The sequence below is a fragment of the Callithrix jacchus genome, chromosome 6, assembly GCF_049354715.1.
Source record: "Callithrix jacchus isolate 240 chromosome 6, calJac240_pri, whole genome shotgun sequence".
NCBI classification, from domain to species: Eukaryota; Metazoa; Chordata; class Mammalia; order Primates; family Cebidae; genus Callithrix; species Callithrix jacchus.
The window spans coordinates 128,058,170-128,077,102 of NC_133507.1; the positions used below are offsets into that span (position 1 = coordinate 128,058,170).

The 18,933-nt window shown below is 38.5% G+C and overlaps 3 protein-coding genes across 7 annotated transcripts in view; 2 read left to right on the forward strand and 1 right to left on the reverse strand.

The window, feature by feature from the left end:
- ADAM23 (ADAM metallopeptidase domain 23) overlaps positions 1-11,800 on the forward strand; it is a 200,991-nt gene extending 189,191 nt beyond the window's left edge. The window contains exons 27-28 of one of the 2 annotated variants that reach the window (XR_013519073.1): positions 6,976-7,397; positions 11,115-11,800. The gene's annotated coding sequence lies outside the window, so the exon portion shown is untranslated. The remainder of the gene's footprint in view (positions 1-6,975; positions 7,398-11,114) is intronic. The other variant, XM_054257820.2, reaches the window with a different exon arrangement.
- Positions 6,976-11,800, forward strand: FAM237A (family with sequence similarity 237 member A). The gene is made up of 2 exons (XM_078328308.1): positions 6,976-7,397; positions 11,115-11,800. The coding sequence occupies exons 1-2, from the start codon at positions 6,980-6,982 to the stop codon at positions 11,246-11,248; spliced, it is 552 nt and encodes a 183-aa protein (XP_078184434.1). The 5' UTR covers positions 6,976-6,979; the 3' UTR covers positions 11,249-11,800.
- Positions 11,801-11,806: 6 nt separating this feature from the next.
- DYTN (dystrotelin) overlaps positions 11,807-18,933 on the reverse strand; it is a 69,564-nt gene continuing 62,437 nt past the window's right edge. For 3 of the 4 annotated variants that reach the window (XM_035305452.3, XM_035305450.3, XM_078328303.1), the window contains one exon: positions 11,807-14,337. In XM_035305452.3, the coding sequence (XP_035161343.3) occupies positions 14,234-14,337 (104 nt within the window). In that variant the 3' untranslated portion in view covers positions 11,807-14,233. The remainder of the gene's footprint in view (positions 14,338-18,933) is intronic. The other variant, XM_035305453.3, reaches the window with a different exon arrangement.

An 18,933-nucleotide genomic window follows, 5' to 3' on the forward strand; every position in this document is an offset into this window, starting at 1 on the left:
ACCATGATTCCTTTAATCATTTTTTTAATCATTCCTTTAACCATTTTTTTCTCCTACATCCAGTCAGATGAGCATTGTGTAAGGAAAAAAATTAACTAATATGTGTCGAGTCTTGCTACGTTTAGCACCATTCTAAGTGTTTTCTGTATATTATCTCATTTTATTCTTACTAACGATGAGGAACATTTCTGCCCATTTTACAGACAAGAAATCTACTTCACAAAGATTAACGTGCCCAAAGCTTTATATCAAATCAAAGGCACTTGATTATATCAAATTGTAGACATCTCATTATTAAAAAAATAAATAAAAGAAAATGCTGCAATTCTAATTATAAGGTGCCATAAGTTGACATGTGCATCCTGATTTCAGTGGGGCTAAATGTGCAAAACAGTGCATCTAAGAATCAATGACCTATAACAAGTGAGCAATCCATAGCATGATTGTCTTCACTATTATGTTATTCTACCTTATAAAAAAATTAGACAAGCATGCAAAATGATTTATGACAAATTGATGCAAACTTTACCTGGGATTTCAGTCCTGTTCTTTAGTCTATCTCCTCTCTCCTATTTCTTTTCTCCTCTCCCTTCTCTCTGCTTTCCTTCAAGGATTATTCACAGCTTTTCTACTCTTTTTAAGCTTTCTACTTAACACCTACCTGCTTTCACTTTTTTTTTTGCATCACTATGCATCTTATTTCATTGAGAAAATGAGACCATTGGTCACGTGTCTCTTAACTACTTTCCCACTCCCCCACCATACTACCTGCAGAGAGCAGGTGTCGGCACCAACAGAGAGCCTCACTTCCGCTCTGTTTCCCAGGGCAAGTGCCCTTCCCTTGTGTTAGAGGCTGGCTCCTCCTTATCCTCTTACCCTTATCGCTTAATGTTTCCTCTGAGGTTGTTAGTCATCCTTTTCTCTTAATCTGCAACACCTCCTCCACAAGTTTCTCCCCCTCAGCTTGTAAACATAACCGAGGCCCAACTCCTAACCTTCCACTTTCATCTTTCTCCCTCCCATTCGAACTTCATGGAGAGTGCCCCACAGACACTGTCTTCATTTTCTCACCTTCCATATCTGCTTCATCCCACCGCAACTTCTCCTCACCTAACATTTAGCTGAAATTGCCTTTAATAAGCTTCTCAGTGACCTGGCATTTTTGAGATCCAATGAAAACGTTTCGGTCTTCATTTTATTTATTTATTTATTTTTTATTCTTATTTTTTTATTGCATTTTAGGTTTTGGGGTACATGTGCAGAGCATGCAATACAGTTGCATAGGTACACACATGGCAGTGTGTTTTGTTTGCTTTCATCCCTTCACCCACATTTGGCGTTTCTCCCTAGGCTATCCCTACCCACCTCCCCCTCCCACTGGCCCTCCCCTTTCCCCCTCAATGGACCCCAGTGTTTAGTACATTTTATTGTCCCCCTCAACTGAGTTTGTGTGATATGGTCGATTTCTTCTTTATGTGAAAAGTTCTAGCTTACTGGCTTCAAGGCAGCACACTTTCCTGATTCGTCCTTTCTCTTTGTTTCTTAATCACTCAAATACTGGCATTTTCCAGGTTCTATCCCAAGGCTACTATTGTAGCCAGTTTCCACACTTTTCTCTGATGGTTCAAAATACTGCCTACATGTTGATGAAATCCCAAATCTGGACCTCTTTCCCGAGCACTGTATCCCAAATATTTATCTTAAGTTCCCCCTTCTTTCCTACCTACTTAGAATTTCCACTGGATGTCAGTCATCTCATACTCAACATGTTCAAAACCAGATTCTTATTTCCCTTTCCTAAACCTATTCCTCAAACCATTTATCCTTTCAGCTGATGGTGATTCAAATTTCCAGTTACATAGTCCCCAAAACTTCTTGTCATCTTCAATTTCTCTCTCTCTGTTGGACCTTATATCCAGACCATCAACAAATCTTGTTCCTTCTACCATCAAAATATATTCAGAATCTGGCCACTTTCCCCCTCTCCACTGCTGTCACCCTTATCTATTCCACCATCTTATCCCACCTTGATTGCAACAGCTCCTAACTGAGCTCCCTGCCTCATCCCTTGCTCCCCTCTGCTCTGTTCTCTACTGAAGAACCAACATGGATTTTTGGGTCATTTTTGTCACTTCTTGTCACTTCTCTGACCTCATGTCCTGCCACTATGCATCAAAAATGTCCTCACTCACACCACACTTGTCCCAACGCCATCATACTTGTTTCCCCAACCCCTAACCCGCTCTTGTCGCCCAGCCTGGAGTGCAGTAAAGCAACCTTAGCTCACTGCAACCTCCCCGCCTCCTGAGTTCAAGCGATTCTCTTGCCTCAGTCTCCCGAGTAGCTGGGACTATAGACTAATGCTCCTGGCTGAGCATTCTTTTACTATTCATAACTCACTCTCTCACTTTTTTGGGTCTTTTCTCAAATATCTTCTTACCAGGAAGGGCTTCTCTGAGTATTCTATATAAAATAGCTCTTTGGCCAGGCGTGGTGACTCACACCTGTAATCCCAGCACTTCAGGAGGCTGAGGCGGGTGGATCATGACGTCAGGAGATTGAGACCATCCTGGCTAACGGGGTGAAATGCTGTCTCTACTAAAAATACAAAAAATTGGCCGGGTGTGGTAGCAAGTGCCCCTAGTCACAGCTACTTGGGAGACTGAGGCAGGAGAATCACTTGAACCCTGAAGGTGAGGGTTGCAGTGAGCCGAGATCATGCCACTGCACTCCAGCCTGGGCCATAGAGTAAGACTCCCTCTCAAAAAAATAAAACAAAATAAAAATAGATCTTCATCATCCTTTTCCCTGCTTTACTTTTTGTTGATGCCCCTTTGTCTTTTTGACAGAGACTCGCTTTGTCACCCAGGCTGGAGTGCAGTGGCATGATCTTGGCTTACTCCAACCTCTGCTACTGGGTTCAAGTGATTCTCATGTCCTAACCTCCTGAGTAGCTGGGACTACAAGTGCGTGCCACTATGCCTAGCTAATTTTTGTTTATTTATTTATTTATTGAGATGGGGTTTTACCATGTTGGCCAGGCTGGTCTTCAACTTCTGACCTCAGGTGATCCACCTGTCTCAGCCTCCCAAAGTGCTGGAATTACATGCATGAGCCACTGCACCTGGCTGACCCTTTGCTTTTCTTATCACATCTGATACATTACTCATATATTTTTTCCTGGGCTTCAGAATGACAGATAAACTTCTCTTTATTGACTCATGCATGGAACTACTTGTTTATTTAATTAGATAGTTGTGTATTTGTTTTTGATAGCTATAAACTCACCAATCAACAAGAAACTAGAAGCATAAATCACTATATATGTGTGTGTACACATGTATACATATATACCTATATATGTGTATATAGTTTTAAAATTAAAATATAAATAAATCTTTTTCTCTTTCACTCCAGTCTCAACTAGCATGTAAGCTACATGCACGCAAGGACTTTGTTTTGTTCCGTGTACACAGCATGTCAAATAGTGCCTAACACATAGGCACTTGAAAATAAAGTAAGCACTGCATATTTATATATCAATGTTTTCAAGAGTAATGTAACTATTGACATGTCCCAAGCCAGGGGACACATCTTTACCTCTCTTCTGTTTGGTCTTCTCTCTCTATTGTGCTTTCTTTGACTTCACTCCCTTGAAGCATGAACTGCTGTGAACACTCCCTCTCTGCCTTTGCTTGTTCTGTCTTCTACCCCTGAAAATGACTACCACCAGCCTTTTGGCTTTAGGATACTTGTACAACTCCCTTTTCCAGACGTTTGCGAGTCACCTCCAAGATGCTTTCTCTGTCCTTTCCAGCCCCCTTTTCCTCCTCTGGGTCCTCCTATGCCAGTCTCCAGCCCTGTACTCACACACAGTGCTAAAATGCCTTGTTTTTCTGATAACCTTCTCCAAAGGCATGAGGTCCTTGAGGTTCAGGAAGCAAGTCTAAGACTTCACCCTTGATCTTTTCCCACAGCCCTATGAGGTGAATAAAAGCAGGCATTAGATAAGATACCCAGCTCACACATAGAGAAACTGAAGTACACTCCATCATTTCCAAGCAGGAGGAATAGCTCAGAGCCCCTCAGAACTCCCTTCAGATCTCCTATTTAACGGTACCTTGGGGAAGGGGCTGGCTTTCTGTGGCCTCAGTAAATCTTACTATAAAGCCTTGTGCCCCTCTGGAAGGTAACCATGGATACTATTGAGCTGGCACAAAAGCCTTCCGTTAATGGAGACCACAAGTGGTTTTCAGGAGCTGAGGGAATTTTGAGGGAAGGGGCAAAACCTGGAAACACATGCAAAGGGAAGACTTTTGCTTCAGGCCCCTTGGCTGGATACGTTTCAGTTAAGGTGGTCCCTTAAGTTCAGCAGAGCCCTGGTGCAGTGACAGGGCTCTACTCTGGGACTGGGATAGCAACTAGCTGTGACGTGAGAATCAAAGGGAATCCCGGACACTATTTTTTCTTGGAAAGCAGGGACCCTGCTGTGAAGGGGGCTTGAAGGGGTGCTGAGCAAAGGGATGCCAGCAGCAACCCCGTCTCCTGAGTGATCCAGGCCAGGGTCTGGAAACAACGGGGTGTCCTGGCCCCAGTCAGGGGGAGCTTCCAGCGGCACCAAGTTCCTGTCCATATCTCTGCCCTCGGGGATGTTTTCCTCCTTTCAGCGCAGGGCTACAGGCAGGCAGGGGAAAATCACACCTGGAATGTTGGGGAGAAGCCTTATTTTCTCTGAGCCCTTGCTGAGCGCTGAGAGGGTGCTCAAGTTCTTTCTCCGACCCCAAGAGTCCACAGTCTTATATCACATCCCTTTATTCTCAGACGAGGCTCTTGTGGTGAGCGGGGACCCCCTATGTCCCCTGGACTTGCACCGAGCTGGGCCCTAACTTTGCAGTTCCCGCCGCCGCGGCACGCCCCCGTGGTGGAAGCGGGAAGCCCAGCCGCACCGAGGCTGAACTCCGCCAGGTGCAGAGTGGGTGCGGATCAGGGCCAGTGAGGGTGTGTGTGGCCCGGCCTGCTGGTTCCCTGAACTGAAATTCTCCGGGGAGGGAGAGAAGAAGAGGGTGCAGGAGATGGACTTGGAGGCGAGAGGTGGCGGCAGTTTCCAGGAGCTTTGACGTACACTTGGAGAGGCGCCGAGCACTCCCACTGCTTAAGTAGAGGCTCGGTAGCCTCCGGGACGCGGAAGCTGGGGACAGCCACTCGCTCGGGAGCAGCCTGAGCTTTTCCTCTCCGCGCACTCGAGGGAACTCTCTCCACGCGTTCGAGGGAACCCGGAGGGGCCCAGGCGGGCGAGTGCGGAGGGAAGTCCTTCTGCCATAGTGGACTAGAGCCGCCGAGTCGGGAGGTAAGTGGGGCCCAAAGGACGGAGCGGGTCCCTAGCAGCTCCGCCCCGAGGAGGGTGAGGTTGCGGAATCAAGTGCGGGGCCGAGACTCAGCGCGAGGCTCTTAGAGGGGTGCACGGAGGACCCCAGGTTCAAGGAACTTAGAGAAACACCTTTCCAGGCTCTGGGAAGCCTCTTCCAAAATTTGGAAGGAGATCTAAAGGAGCCAATTTGAGCGCCGGGGCGCTAGCAAACAGGGAGTCCCGGACAACGCCAACTTCAGCACCTTGGACAGAGTCCCGTCCTATGAAAACTTAGCTTAGACTTGTCCTTTAGGAAAACCACCCTTCAAGGTGCCTCGATATTTTAGTTTGGAAAGGGACACAACAAATATGATTTTGAGTAGAGATAATGCGTACATGATATGAAAGATAGAGGAAACATTTTTTGAATAATCTTGTGTCTCTAACATGCTCCTTCAAAATAGGAACACGCGTGTTCAAAGACAGTTTCTGAAATATTTATTTAACGGTACCTCAACGTGTTCTACTGCTGTTCAGAAGAGACAGATTATCCATTTTACGGCGTTATCATTCAATGTTCCAATATAAGAGTATTCCCATAAACTGTATTTGCTTGCTTTCATGATGTTACCATCTAAAACGTTTGGAAATATAATGCAAACCTGAAAGTGAGCTGTATGTGCCCTTCCTGTTTTTTCTTTATGTTAGAGTTGTTTAAGTGTGATATATATTTTTTATAGTCTGTGAGGGAATAGATATACTTTTTCTGACAAAAAGTGAACATTTAGTTTATTATTATTTTAAGGGCATCATTTATCATTGCACTTGTCTGAAGTAGTAGCAAAAGAACAATATCAAAGTGGCATGTGGATGCCTCAATTTTATGGCAACAGAGAAATCCAGAAGAGGTGAAGACAGTCACTTTTTAAAAAAAAATCCTTGAGATTCATAGCAAGAACAGAGAAATTATAAAACATTTTTATGAAAGTTATATCAGAATTGCAGAACATTTTAAGTGTTTGTAAAATGTGTATTGATTTACTCTAATGGGTTGAAGATATGTCTCTTTGTTTCCACATGTATTCATCCATACTTTAAGCACATTATCTTGTGTTAATTTTACTTTGACATTTGACAATTCTGATGTATTTTTAAAAAAATTTAAAGTCGTTGTGAATAAGAAAATATCTAAAGGTTAAGTATATTCGAATTCTTATTATATAGGAGTCCTAGATTAGGAAAGCCAGGCTTCACTAAGATATTATAGAAGAGTTAAAGCCATGCAGAAAAATTTTAAATGTTCACTTTGTATTCCTTTAAGCTGCATTCTTCTGTACCAGGGAAAACAGACTAGCAGATTAATGTATTTATTTTATAAAGAAACACAGCTTAGGAGTGCATATTTCTTGGCCTAATTATCTTAGATTTATACTCACTCCCTGACCTGGCAATGAGTCATTTTAGATAGAATGGAACTTGTGATATGGGAGCTAGGCTAAGATTTCCCTACTTTGTGGCAATGATGTGTTTCCTTTGCTGGAACTAAGGTTCTTAAGGGCATACTTATTTTCTATACTAAGTGAAGCACATGCAAGGACTGATACAAAACATATTTCCATCCTGTGCAGCTTCATGGCCATGGCTGATCTTGGGAACAGAGGAGGGATCCACCGCCCCTTGAGCCTCACCTGCTCCCTGCTCATTGTGGGAATTTGCTGTGTATCTCCTTTCTTCTGCCATAGCCAGACAGACCTGCTGGCTCTTAACCAAGCTGATCCTCAGTGCTGGGAATCCTCCTCAGTACTTCTCCTGGAAATGCGAAAGCCTCGCATTTCCAACACTGTTTCAGGATTCTGGGATTTTATGATCTACCTGAAGTCATCTGAGAACTTGAAGCATGGAGCACTGTTTTGGGATCTGGCCCAACTCTTCTGGGACATCTATGTGGACTGTGTGCTCTCTAGGAACCATGGATTAGGAAGGAGGCAATTGGTTGGAGAGGAAGAGAAAATCTCAGCAGCACAGCCACAGCACACAAGAAGTAAACAAGGTGGTCAACCCCAGCTCCCATGTCTTTTGAAAGGGTCAATCAAGTATGAATGTACTGAAGTGTGAGAAAAAGGGAAATGGCATTAGGGGAATTCGGTGTCATACATATTCCTCTTAAGAGGTGAACCCCAAGAACACACAAGTGACAGGAAGATATATAGCACTTGTTTTTGCATTGCACAGTAGCTGTTTATATCAACATATTGTCCTCATCCTCATACTTCCTGTGAACAGCAGCAAGGAAGAGTCAGAAAGAAAAGAGAAAAAGTATGATTCCCAAAATACAACACAAAAGTATAAAGAGATGCCCCAAGATCAACATTATTTTTTACTATTAGCCTGAACATTGGCAGTCATAACCTAACTTGGTGTTTTCCACTTGTAGTGAAATTGAGAAGACTTGAATATAAGCTTAGGGAATATTTGCAGCACACAAACTCTTGCCCCTGTTAAACTGAAAATACACATTGCTTTCATGTAAGTGGAGAGGCTCCGTAAGAGGTATTCAGTTGAAGAAATAAAGAGTAAAAAAGTCAACTGGCATGTAGATTCACTTCATGTTGCTTTTTGAATGAATCTCAAATAAGTAATTAACTTGGACCAATCTGAGTAATTTTGAGTAAGTTGGAACTTGCTACAAATTTAGAGATTTTTCACTGAAGTAAATACTATATTCAAATAGTCTCATCTGAGGGTATAGAAAAAAATATCCCTTATACAATTAGAATGAGGTTGCATAAGCCTCTCTGCATTATCAGAGAGATGCCTGGACCTTATTCATATTATTTTAATTCCTTTCTGATATCATTTCGACCAATAAGCATTGAAACCTTGTATCAAGAGCTGTTTGGCAATAACTCTTTAGAATTATATATGCTACAGTAGAAAACAGGGGCATAAGTAATTTTTACATTTATCCATTTTATTGTTAGAATTGTTACATATTCCTGTAATCTCCATATTTAAATACGAATTAACAGTGGTAGTTCTAGTGCTGCCCTTTCCAAAGATATTTTGGAGCTTTTGTATATCTAGTTTGTTTTAACTTTAGTAATTAAAAATCCTCATGATTTGTTGATCCAAAAAGTCCAGATAATTCACGGCTATAATTTATAGATAAGTTTATTATTTTAGTAAGTGTTATTGTAACTCAAGCCAGTTTCATTTTTTAGAGGAAATATTCTTTCTCCAGGTTTGCTGCTAAAGTGGAAATACCAAATGAATATTTTAAAATGTTGGTTATCCATATTATAAAACTATTTTGAACAGAGGCTTCCCAGGAATCAGCACCAGTAAAGACCATATTTTTTTATTCTATACTGCTGAGGATGATCTGTAGGGCTTTTTCTTCCATATTTAAAAAATCATATTTAGCTGTCTTACTCAAATCACTAGCAATATTTTTTCTATCTTGCATTCACTTTGAATAACTCAAAGAAATGTCCACTGAATAAATGAAAATATTATTTGGATTCAGCTGCACATGAAAATGTTACATATATATATATATATATATTTTATAAAGGTTTTCCCCAAGTCAGCTTCAGCTTTGGAAGTCACTTCCTTCATCTTGCTACAGAGTTGTTGGTGATTCACCTGGTCTGCAACTTTAGAGAGCTGGTATGCAAGTAGCCAAGTAGCAGGAGTGAGCATTTCACTTCATTGGGCTTATTTTAATGTTTGACAAAAGCAATTCCTTGCAGACCAAGAAACAAGACTTTCCATTCGGTTTGTAAAACCATAGTCAAAGAGGGTCTTGGGTCAAGGAAATGCCATGTTCAAATCTTAAATAGTTACAGGAACATAGAGATTTCATCTTAAGAGGCTTGGTTAAATCTCTAGTGGTTCAACTGGGCTCTGAATGTACCTGCATGGATCCTCCAGTAATTTTTTCTTTTGTCCCTGGGGATAATATGTTGTCAGATTGGGGTGGGAGTGAAGGTGAAGAAGTGCTTGTCTCTATAGTTCTCAAGAAAAATCACATCATCAGGTCAGAAGACAAGAAGAACTAAAATAAGTGTCTACATAATATGCAAAAAGGTTCTTGTTATTTTGATATCTTCAAATCAAATAGTTCAAATGCACTTGATAAATCTTACTATGATCAAAAACATAAAACTATATAATTTTGCATGCTAATATATCATATTTGTTAATACTGAGTCAACAAATATGAAAACAAAAAATATCAAATAACCGTGTAACTGTGAGCAGGTTAACTAACTTACTTAGCCCTCAGTTTTTTCAGCTGAAAAAGAAGTGTACAGAAAGTAGATGATACACAAAGTCTCATTTTTTCTGTCCCAATATTCTGTGATTCTATAAAAAAGAATCATATGAAAGGCACTTATTTAACTATGTGCCTGGAAGGACCTGGAAGAGCCTTCACCCCAAGGACAGTTGACTGAGTTGGATGATGACCTGGACATTATGGCTGTTTATAATAATGATGAGCAGGAATAGATGAGGTTCAGAAATAAATGGGCTAGAGATGTCATTATGAGAAAAGCCTCTAAAAATTATTGTTATTTAGTCTAGAATGACATGGGCTACTAACTGAAGGTTGAAGTATCCAAGAGAAGGTATAAAGAGGACATATCCAGGATTAACCAGTTAACCACTAAATTCTGATGGGTTATGTCAAGGAAGAAAGAAAGGGACACACACACACACACACACACACACACACACACACACACACAGAGAAACAGAGAAAAAGAGAGAGAGAGAGAGAGAGGGAGAGTTAGGGAAAGAGCATACTGATGACTTCTAAGTAGAAAATAATAGAATTGAGAGTAACTCATGAGTTAGTAAAAGCTTCTATGCAAATAAAGAATTTTCAATGTACATTCTTCGTTGGGTCAAAATGGTGGCCTCCTCCTTCAACAAACCTTGCTCTGCCACTGAAAGGAACAAAAAACCCTGCCTTCCCGATTCTGGTATTTTGTATGTTCTAGAAAAATAGTGAGTCTTTGTTTTCCTCTGTGATGCAAAAATTAAAATTTAGATTTATAAACTGATGGTGTTTGCAGCTGGTGTCTCACTAGCTGGCAAATGTTCATAGTGCTTATATTTTAAACACTAACCACAAGAGAAAACAATGGTTCAGAAACAGAAACAGACGCTCTAATGCTTGATTTTCTACTTCACCCATTCCAAGAAATTTTCTAATTCAGCAATTACCCATCTAGATATCTACTAAGAAACATTTAGAGATACAGTTAATGATGTAGTCCAAGGCTATTCATTGCAATATTACTTATAATAATAAGAAACCTGGAAATAATCGAAATATCCCACAATAGGGTAGTGGTTAAATAAATTATAGTATAAAGTGTGGATACACAAAGCTATGTTTATCTCCAGGAGGTTATATTATGAGCAGTTTAAATTTTTTCTTTATATTTCTGTATAAATAATTATATAATGACTATTTTTCACTTTTTAAAAATTAGACAAATATTTCAATGCCTATTAATTGACAAAGAAATGTGTTTATTATAATTTCTTTATTTTAGATTATGTAACTAAACTGCATAGGACCCAAGACTTTGCATAAATACACATTTACATCTATTCATCTGAAATAAATGTATACAGAGTTTTGATATTAGAGTGGCAGAAACATCAAACCTGCCTTTTAAAAATAATTTATTGATATTAAATTAACCTGAAAATAATTTGCTGATCTTAAGAAGTTTCATTTTTCTACTTTCAGGTACATATTCTCAGCTCCTAAGGACCGCTTTCTTAAAGAAGAAAGAGTTGATTGAAGATTTGATAAGCATGCATGTGCATAGGAGAGGGTCTAGTGTCATTGGAAAAGTGAACCAGGAAATAAAGAGAAAATAATTGGAACTTGGAGCTAATTCATGCCTTGAAATTAAATATACATATATAACATTTCTCTTAACGATTGATTATTTATTTATTTTAAATGGTGGAAATGTCCAGGGGTAAATATCAACCCACATTCTCTCAGTATACTTATTTAGAGCTTCATTTTTTTTAGGCTGCTAGCATGTTTCTTCAAGGTGACATTACTGCCAGTCTATACCCCAGTCTAAAGGAGTTAAATAACTTCCAGAGATTACTGGGGGATTCTTTGTATTCATTTAGTAGTTCATTTTGGGATGCTTGACATGTTAACAAACTAGTGTGCCATACATTTGACTTGAATACACTGCATGGCTTCCAAGCCTTTAACCACTGGAGTGCTTATGCATAGGCACATAAGGGACTATATTTATTAATCACTAGTTACTGACAATCTGTGATACCTGGATCTTGTTTGAGAGCATATTTTTTAATACCAAATGAAGCAAAAAGTAAAACAAAACAAAAAAACTGGCAAAAAAAAGCATTCTTCTAATGAAAACAAAATTAATAAAAGCTCTGGACCCCAGGTAATGTGATTGGAGTCTCTTTATTTCAACATTTAATGTTACCACTAATGACATCCAAATTCTAATAAAATAATGTTTAAGTGTAAATAGGTACAAATTATTTCCCACTAAGCATATTTACTCTTTGCTTAAATATTATAACTCTATACATGGTTACATTTTGCACTGAAAAGCAAAATAAAGTGAACGACATTATAAGAGAAGAACCCATAAATAATTATTTCCCTGAAAAATGACCAGGCCTGAACAAGGTTTATAGCAGAGAAGTCCAATTAGCAAATGTATTTGAGTTTGAGACACAATGCTATTTTTATCTCTAATTATTCCCAACTCTCCAATCATTCTATCATAACCAATATATAGGATTGACAGCCGGTTTGAATTTCAGATATGTTAGCAATTCCCTTGCTCTTTTCAGGTCCAAAGGAAGCCTCAGTATATGTTTTCACTGAAGGATTAGGGCCCTCCTTAAACTAGAAATTGTTTCTAAAGGGTTATTATCAGAAAACACAGTTTTGTTTGAAGATGAGCTGAGTCTTGACAACAGGGAAAGGAAGCTTGGGGAAAGACATGGGGGAGAAGGCCCAGCCTCAGCTACTGGTTGGTTGGAAAAATTAGTATTTTACCAAAAAGATGCCACCCTTTGACTACCTTTTCTATATACAGGCTCATGACTTTGCATTCTGATGCTTTCTCTAATGTTTTTCATCATATTCTTCAAAGCTATCATGCAAATTCACTATCTCATAAATCATCGAAGAGACAGTACACTTGGAGAATGAGCTTGCAGAAGAGCCTGTTGTTCTTCCCTCACCTTGGTACTCCACTACAGGGAATGCAATCTTTTTCTGTAGTCTGATAGTAAATATTATAGGCTTTGTGGGCCATCCAGTCTCTGCTGTAACTAATCAATTCTGCCTTGGCAGAACAAAAGCGTTATCACAATACATAAATGAATGAATATGGTTGTGTTCCAATAAAAATCTGTTTATGGACACTGAAATAGGAATCCATGCACTTTTCAGGTGCCACAAAACATTTTCTTTTGGACTTTTTCAATGGTTTAAAAAGATGAAATAACAACATTTATCTCATAGGCTGTTCAAAACAGGGAGTGAGCAGAATTTGGCCCAGGGGCTACAGCTTGCTGATGAAGGGCATGCTTATCAAACGTGTAAGGAACAAGCTGGGATGAAGTAAAAAGGAGAGTAGCTATGCTAAATGACAAAACTAAAACCAACAGTTTAGGACAGGCTAAAAAGCAGATTAAAAACTGTTAGGATGAGATGGAACAGGGATAACCTAGTCCTAATCCCATCCAGTGGGATATTATTTCACTCTGTGAACAGTTTTAGGAATTACAGATCATATAAAAATCTACAACCTCTATGAATGTTACATGGCCTGCATCTCCAGATAATAGGCAAACACATTGAAATCACCACAATATTTATTGAAAGGAAGTACAGAGTAGTGGTTATAGTATAGGTTCAGAAGCCGAGTTCAAATCTCAGCTTCATCAAGAAGTGGCCACATCACTTTGGACAAGTTACTAAACCTCTTTTTCCTTATAAAATGAGATATATACTACCTAGGTTTCTTGTGAGGATTAAATGAGTTAGTGCATAGAAAATGCTTAAAAACTAAGTGCTCTAAAAGTCAAAGAAGGTTAGCTACTACTTTGCACATAAGTAAGTTAAGCATCTATAACCTAATCCAACATACAGAGAAAGGAGGCACACAGATGCTTTGGTGAAACTTGTCAAATGTGGAGGTTTTAGAGACAGACATTCATATTAAATTTTTTATTTTGAGATACTTGATTCATATACAGTTATAAGAAATAATACAGAGACATCTGTATGCCTTTCATCTAGTTTCCCCAATGGGACCATCTTGCATAACTACGGCACAATATTATAACCAGGAAACTGATATTGGTATAATCCAAATTTATTCAGGTGTTACCAGTTTTACATGCAGTCGATTGTGTGTGTGTGTGTGTGTGTGTGTGTGTGTGTGTGTGTATTTAGTTCTCTGCTAAGCCTATTCTCCAGCAGAAACATCAAGATAAAAAATTAGGCCATCAATTCAGTAATTTACATGATACTTGAGGAAGACAGTCGCAGGCATCCGTGAGGTCACACACTTGAATGTTACTCCGGAGGTATTCATGACCATTCCATGCGGAGATCTGACTCTGCCATTTCTTCTTTCCTTCTTCATCCTCTACTCACCCCCTAACCCGCAACCTTTACTCTGAAATGAAGACCTAAGATACATAAGTAAGGAGATCAGAAAACAAAACTTATTTTCTTCATAGTTCACACCAAACTATTAAAAGAAAGGTAGAAGTCTTAATTCTTTTTAATACAGATGTGCAACTGCATTTTGTCATCACACCAAGAAGCCTCTGAGCCTGGACTCCATTTCACTCCAAATTGGGCAAGGCGATTTGATCAACAAGAGCAGAGAAGGCCCTGCACACTCGCTGAGCTCCACTGTACAGATCCATGTTAACTGAAGACTCCAGGCCTGAAGTCAACAAACAGGAGAATCAGAGAAACATGCCTATAAGTTCTCAAAAATATCTTGATAAAGCTCTCACATGGAGAAGAAACAGAATCTATTTTTTCCTCAGTTCTTGGGGACAGTGCCCTTAAGTTAGCTAGCAAGTAAGATGGCTGTTATTTACCATGATCAATACTATGAATTCAGCCAGGCATAGGTTCTTATGAAGCATTTTCCCACAGATCCTAGCACAAATGAGAGTAGCCAGAAATCCTACTATTGGCTCCGGAACTGTGGTGTCTATCAAAATCACCTGGAGAGTGTTAAAACAAATTGCTGGACCTCACCTACAGAGTTCAGATTCTGTTCAGCTGGGACGAAGCCCGAGCATTTATATGTATTGTTAAGTTCCCAGGTGATACTGATGCAGCCAGTCTAGACACCACACTTTGAGAAACAGGGCTCTATAGTTACCTGATTAATGATTTGAGTTGCCTCTATGATCTGTTGTACTAGGGACTGTGGTGTAGAAACATCTACAATTTGGCAGGTATCAACTAAAATTTTGATATGTATAATCTTTAACTTAAAGAGTTCTGTTTTTAGGAATTGATCTTACAAACATATTTACTTTTACACATAAAGATATATATATTATAAGGATACATACCAAAGTATTTTTGTGATAATAAAAATTGGAAGCAACTTAATTATATACCAATAAATAAATTATGGTACATTTAGACCCTGGGATATTATGTGGCATTTTAAAAATGACATTGCTCAATGTAAGATATTGAACAAGTGAAGAAGGCAAAAGCATAGTATAATCTAACATGTTGAAAAAGTAAAGACATACATATGTGCACAGAAAACAGTTTGAAGGAAACTCACTAAACTGTTAATAGTGGATACCCCTGAAAAACAGGTGGGAGGGAGTGAAGAGCATGATGATGAATTCATTTTTTAAAAATCTGCATACTTAGCATTTTAATTTACAATAAACGTGCAGTATTACATTATTTGTGTAATTAATAAAAAATAGGATCACAGGAAATGAAAACATGAACAGATTTATTTTGTTAGTTGTTTACTTTTTAGCTACGTAATTTATATTGTGGGTTCATCTGTGCTGTTTTTTGTAAGGAGAGAGGGTTCATGCATTTTTAATTCCACTTATCCTCCAATACTGTTCCAGAGGACCTTGACTAAATAATATTTTATTGTCTGACTAACAAACCTTGTCCAGAAGCAAACTTATTTTAAGACATTGTTTCTCAGACCACAGTGATAAAAACTTAAAGTACAGCAATAATAAATAGGAAAGCCATAATCAATTTCATATACTGTAATTTTTCTTATTGTTATTTGTTGTTTTCTTTTTCAGCTCTAGTCCCTTGAAATATTAAAAATAGCCAAAGATATGCACCTAACACCAAGCATGTTGCTTGGCATATACTTGGGATTAAATAAATGTAAGGACTGAATTAATATAGCACATAGGTAGAGACCTAATGAGATGTTAGGTGGAACACTTGTGAAATTGGCAGTCCAGAGAAAATCACAAAATAATCCACTTAAATGACAAAATGACAAAATAATCCACTTAAATGTAATTAAAAGTCTAGCATTCAAATAAATCAGGGATGTGAGAAGAGGCTACAAGAATGATAGAGGTAGAAATAAAAAAGTACTAGGTTTTTTAGTGCATGTTCACTCTTTTGGGCAACCAGAATACTGAGCCCATATCTTTTATTTACGGTAATTAATTAAGCAAGCCAATATGTATTGAATAGTCACCCTGTACTAAGACCTTTCTCTTGAGCTCCAGATTGTACATGTTAATTGCCTCTCTCATGTCTTCATTTGGATGTCTCTCAGGCAACTCACAATATGTTCAAAACAGAACTCTTGATTTGCCAACTGCATAACAGTTTTCCCAGCTTTCCCCATGGCAGGAAGTGTATCACCGCACGTTCAGGGCCACACCATCATCTCTTGGCTAGACTACAGTAGGCTCTTACCTGGTCTCTTTGCTCACCCCTTGCCTTTCTCTAAGTCACTCTCCACACAGTGCCAGAATGTTTTAAAAATAGAAACATACCCCACTTCAAAATAAATGCCCAGCACCAAGCACAGTGCTTGGCACATAGCAAATGCTTGATTAATATTTGTTGAATGAATTTATTAGTGGTTGAATGATGAACCAACTAGACATGTTTTTCTGCCTTCATGAAGTTTTAAATGCTGGAAGTCTATCTCTTTCCATTAATTACTTCTGTCTATATCTGTATCTATATCTATCTATCTATGTATGAAGCAATGAATACAGTTAATCTTTGAACAACATGGGTTTTAACTGTGTGACACCACTAATACATGGATTTTTTTTCCACCTCTGCCACACCTGAGAAAGCAAGAACAACCCTCCTCTTACTCCTTCTCCTCAGCCTACACAACATGAAGATGATAAAGATGAAGACCTTTATGATGATCTACTGCCAGTTAACAAACAGTAAATATATTTTTTCTTCCTTATGATTTCCTTAATAACATTTTCTTTTTCTAGCTTACTTTATTGTAAGAATGCAATATATAATACATATAACATGCAACATACTTGTGAATCAACTGTTTATTTTACTGGTAAGGCTTCTGTTCAACAGTAGGTTATTAGTAGGTAAGTTTTAGGGGAGTCAAAAGTTATATGCTAATTTTTGGCAGCATGGAGGGTCAGTGCCCTTAACTTTTACATTGTTCAAGAGTCAACTGTGTATCCATTAATATTCCAGTAAACATTTCTGGGATTCCCAGGCAACATTTGAGATTATCTTCTAAACAAATGAGATACAAGTAAAATTCTCTCCTGAGCTTGGTCATTTCCTTAGAATTTGCTAAATTTGAAGTTTTATTTTCTGATTACTTAAAATAATAGTTTTGAGTGACGGTTCTAGATGGAGACAAAAGGAACAGGAATAAACCTCCTGCTCCCAACCTCTAACCATGCCGTCATACATATAAGATCATGGCATGTGCAAATAGACATCATTTTGCTTGTTCCTTTCTGATTGAGATACCGCTTCTTTTTTTTTTCTTGTCTAATTACTCTGGCTAGGACTTCCAGTGCTATGTTAAATAGAAGTAGTGAAAATAGGCATCCTTGCTTTGTTCTCGATCTTAAAGAAAAAACTTCAGTTTTTCACCCTTAAGAAAAAGGAATATGTTGTTAGCTGTGCACTTTTCATATTTGGACTTTGTTACGTTGAGGTAATTTCCTTCTATTCCTAGTTTGTTGAGAGTTTCTCGTGAGGGTGTACTGAATTCTGTAACATGATTTTTTCCTGTATCTATCATGATGATTGTGTGATTTTTTTTTTTGAGACAGAGTCTTGCTCTATCGCTAGGCTGGAGTGCAGTGGTGGGATTATAGCTCACTGTAACTTTGAACTCCTAGGCTCAAGTGATTCTCTTGTCTCAGTCTCCTGAGTAGTTAGGATTATAGGCATGTGTCATCATGCCCATTGAAATTTTCTTTTTCTTTGAGACAGGGTCTTGCTCTGTCACCCAGGCTGGAGTGCAGCAGTGCAATCACAGCTCACTGCAGCCTTAAACCTCCAGGCTCAACCCATCCTCCTGCTTCAGCCTCTTGAGTAGCCGGGACATACCAACATATCCGGCTATTTAAAACAAATTTTTTTTTGTAGAGATAGGGTCTTGACAAGTTGCTCAGGCTGGTCCCCAACTCCTGGTCTCAATTGGTCCTCCCACCTCAGTCTCTGAAAGCACTGGGATTACAGGCACGAGCCACCAAGCCTGGCCATTGATTTCTTCTTTGACCCATTGGTTGTTCAAGAAAGTTTTCCTTCTGCTATTAATTTCTAGTTTTATTTCACTGTGGTTGGAAAAGATAGTTGGTATGATTTCAGCCTTCTTAAATTTGTTAAGACTTGTTTAATTAACATATGATCTATACCAGAAAATGTTCCATGTGTGCCAGAGAAGAATGTATATTCTGCACTATTGAAACAGTCTTTTTTTTTAATTCTTCTTTTTGTAACATTTTGGGTGAAATAGTCTTAATATGTCTCTTAGGCCTATATGGTTTATTGTGTTGTTCAAGTCTACTCTTTACTTACTGACTTTCTGTCTGGAGGTTCTATTCATTATTGTAAGTGGTTTATTGAAGTCTCCTACTATTATTATATCACTGTCTATTTCTCCCTTCAGTTTTGTCAATGATTGCTTTATATATTTAGGTGCACTGACATTTGGTGTATACATTATTATAATTGTTATATCTTCTGGGTAAATTGATACTTTTATCATTATATAATGACTTCTTTGTCGCTTGTGTGAGTTTTTGACCTAAAGTTTATTTTGTCTGATGTAACTATAGCCCTCCTGCTATTTTTTAATACCATTCACATAAAATATCTTTTTCCATACCTTCATTTTCAGCCTTTGTGTCCTTAAATCTGAAGCAAGTATTTTGTAGATAGCAGATAGTTGGGTCTTTTTCTTCAACCCATTCAGCAACTGTATGTGTAACTTTTGATTGGAGGCTTTAATCCATTTACATTTAAGGTAATTATTGATAGGGGAGGACAATTTTGCCATTTT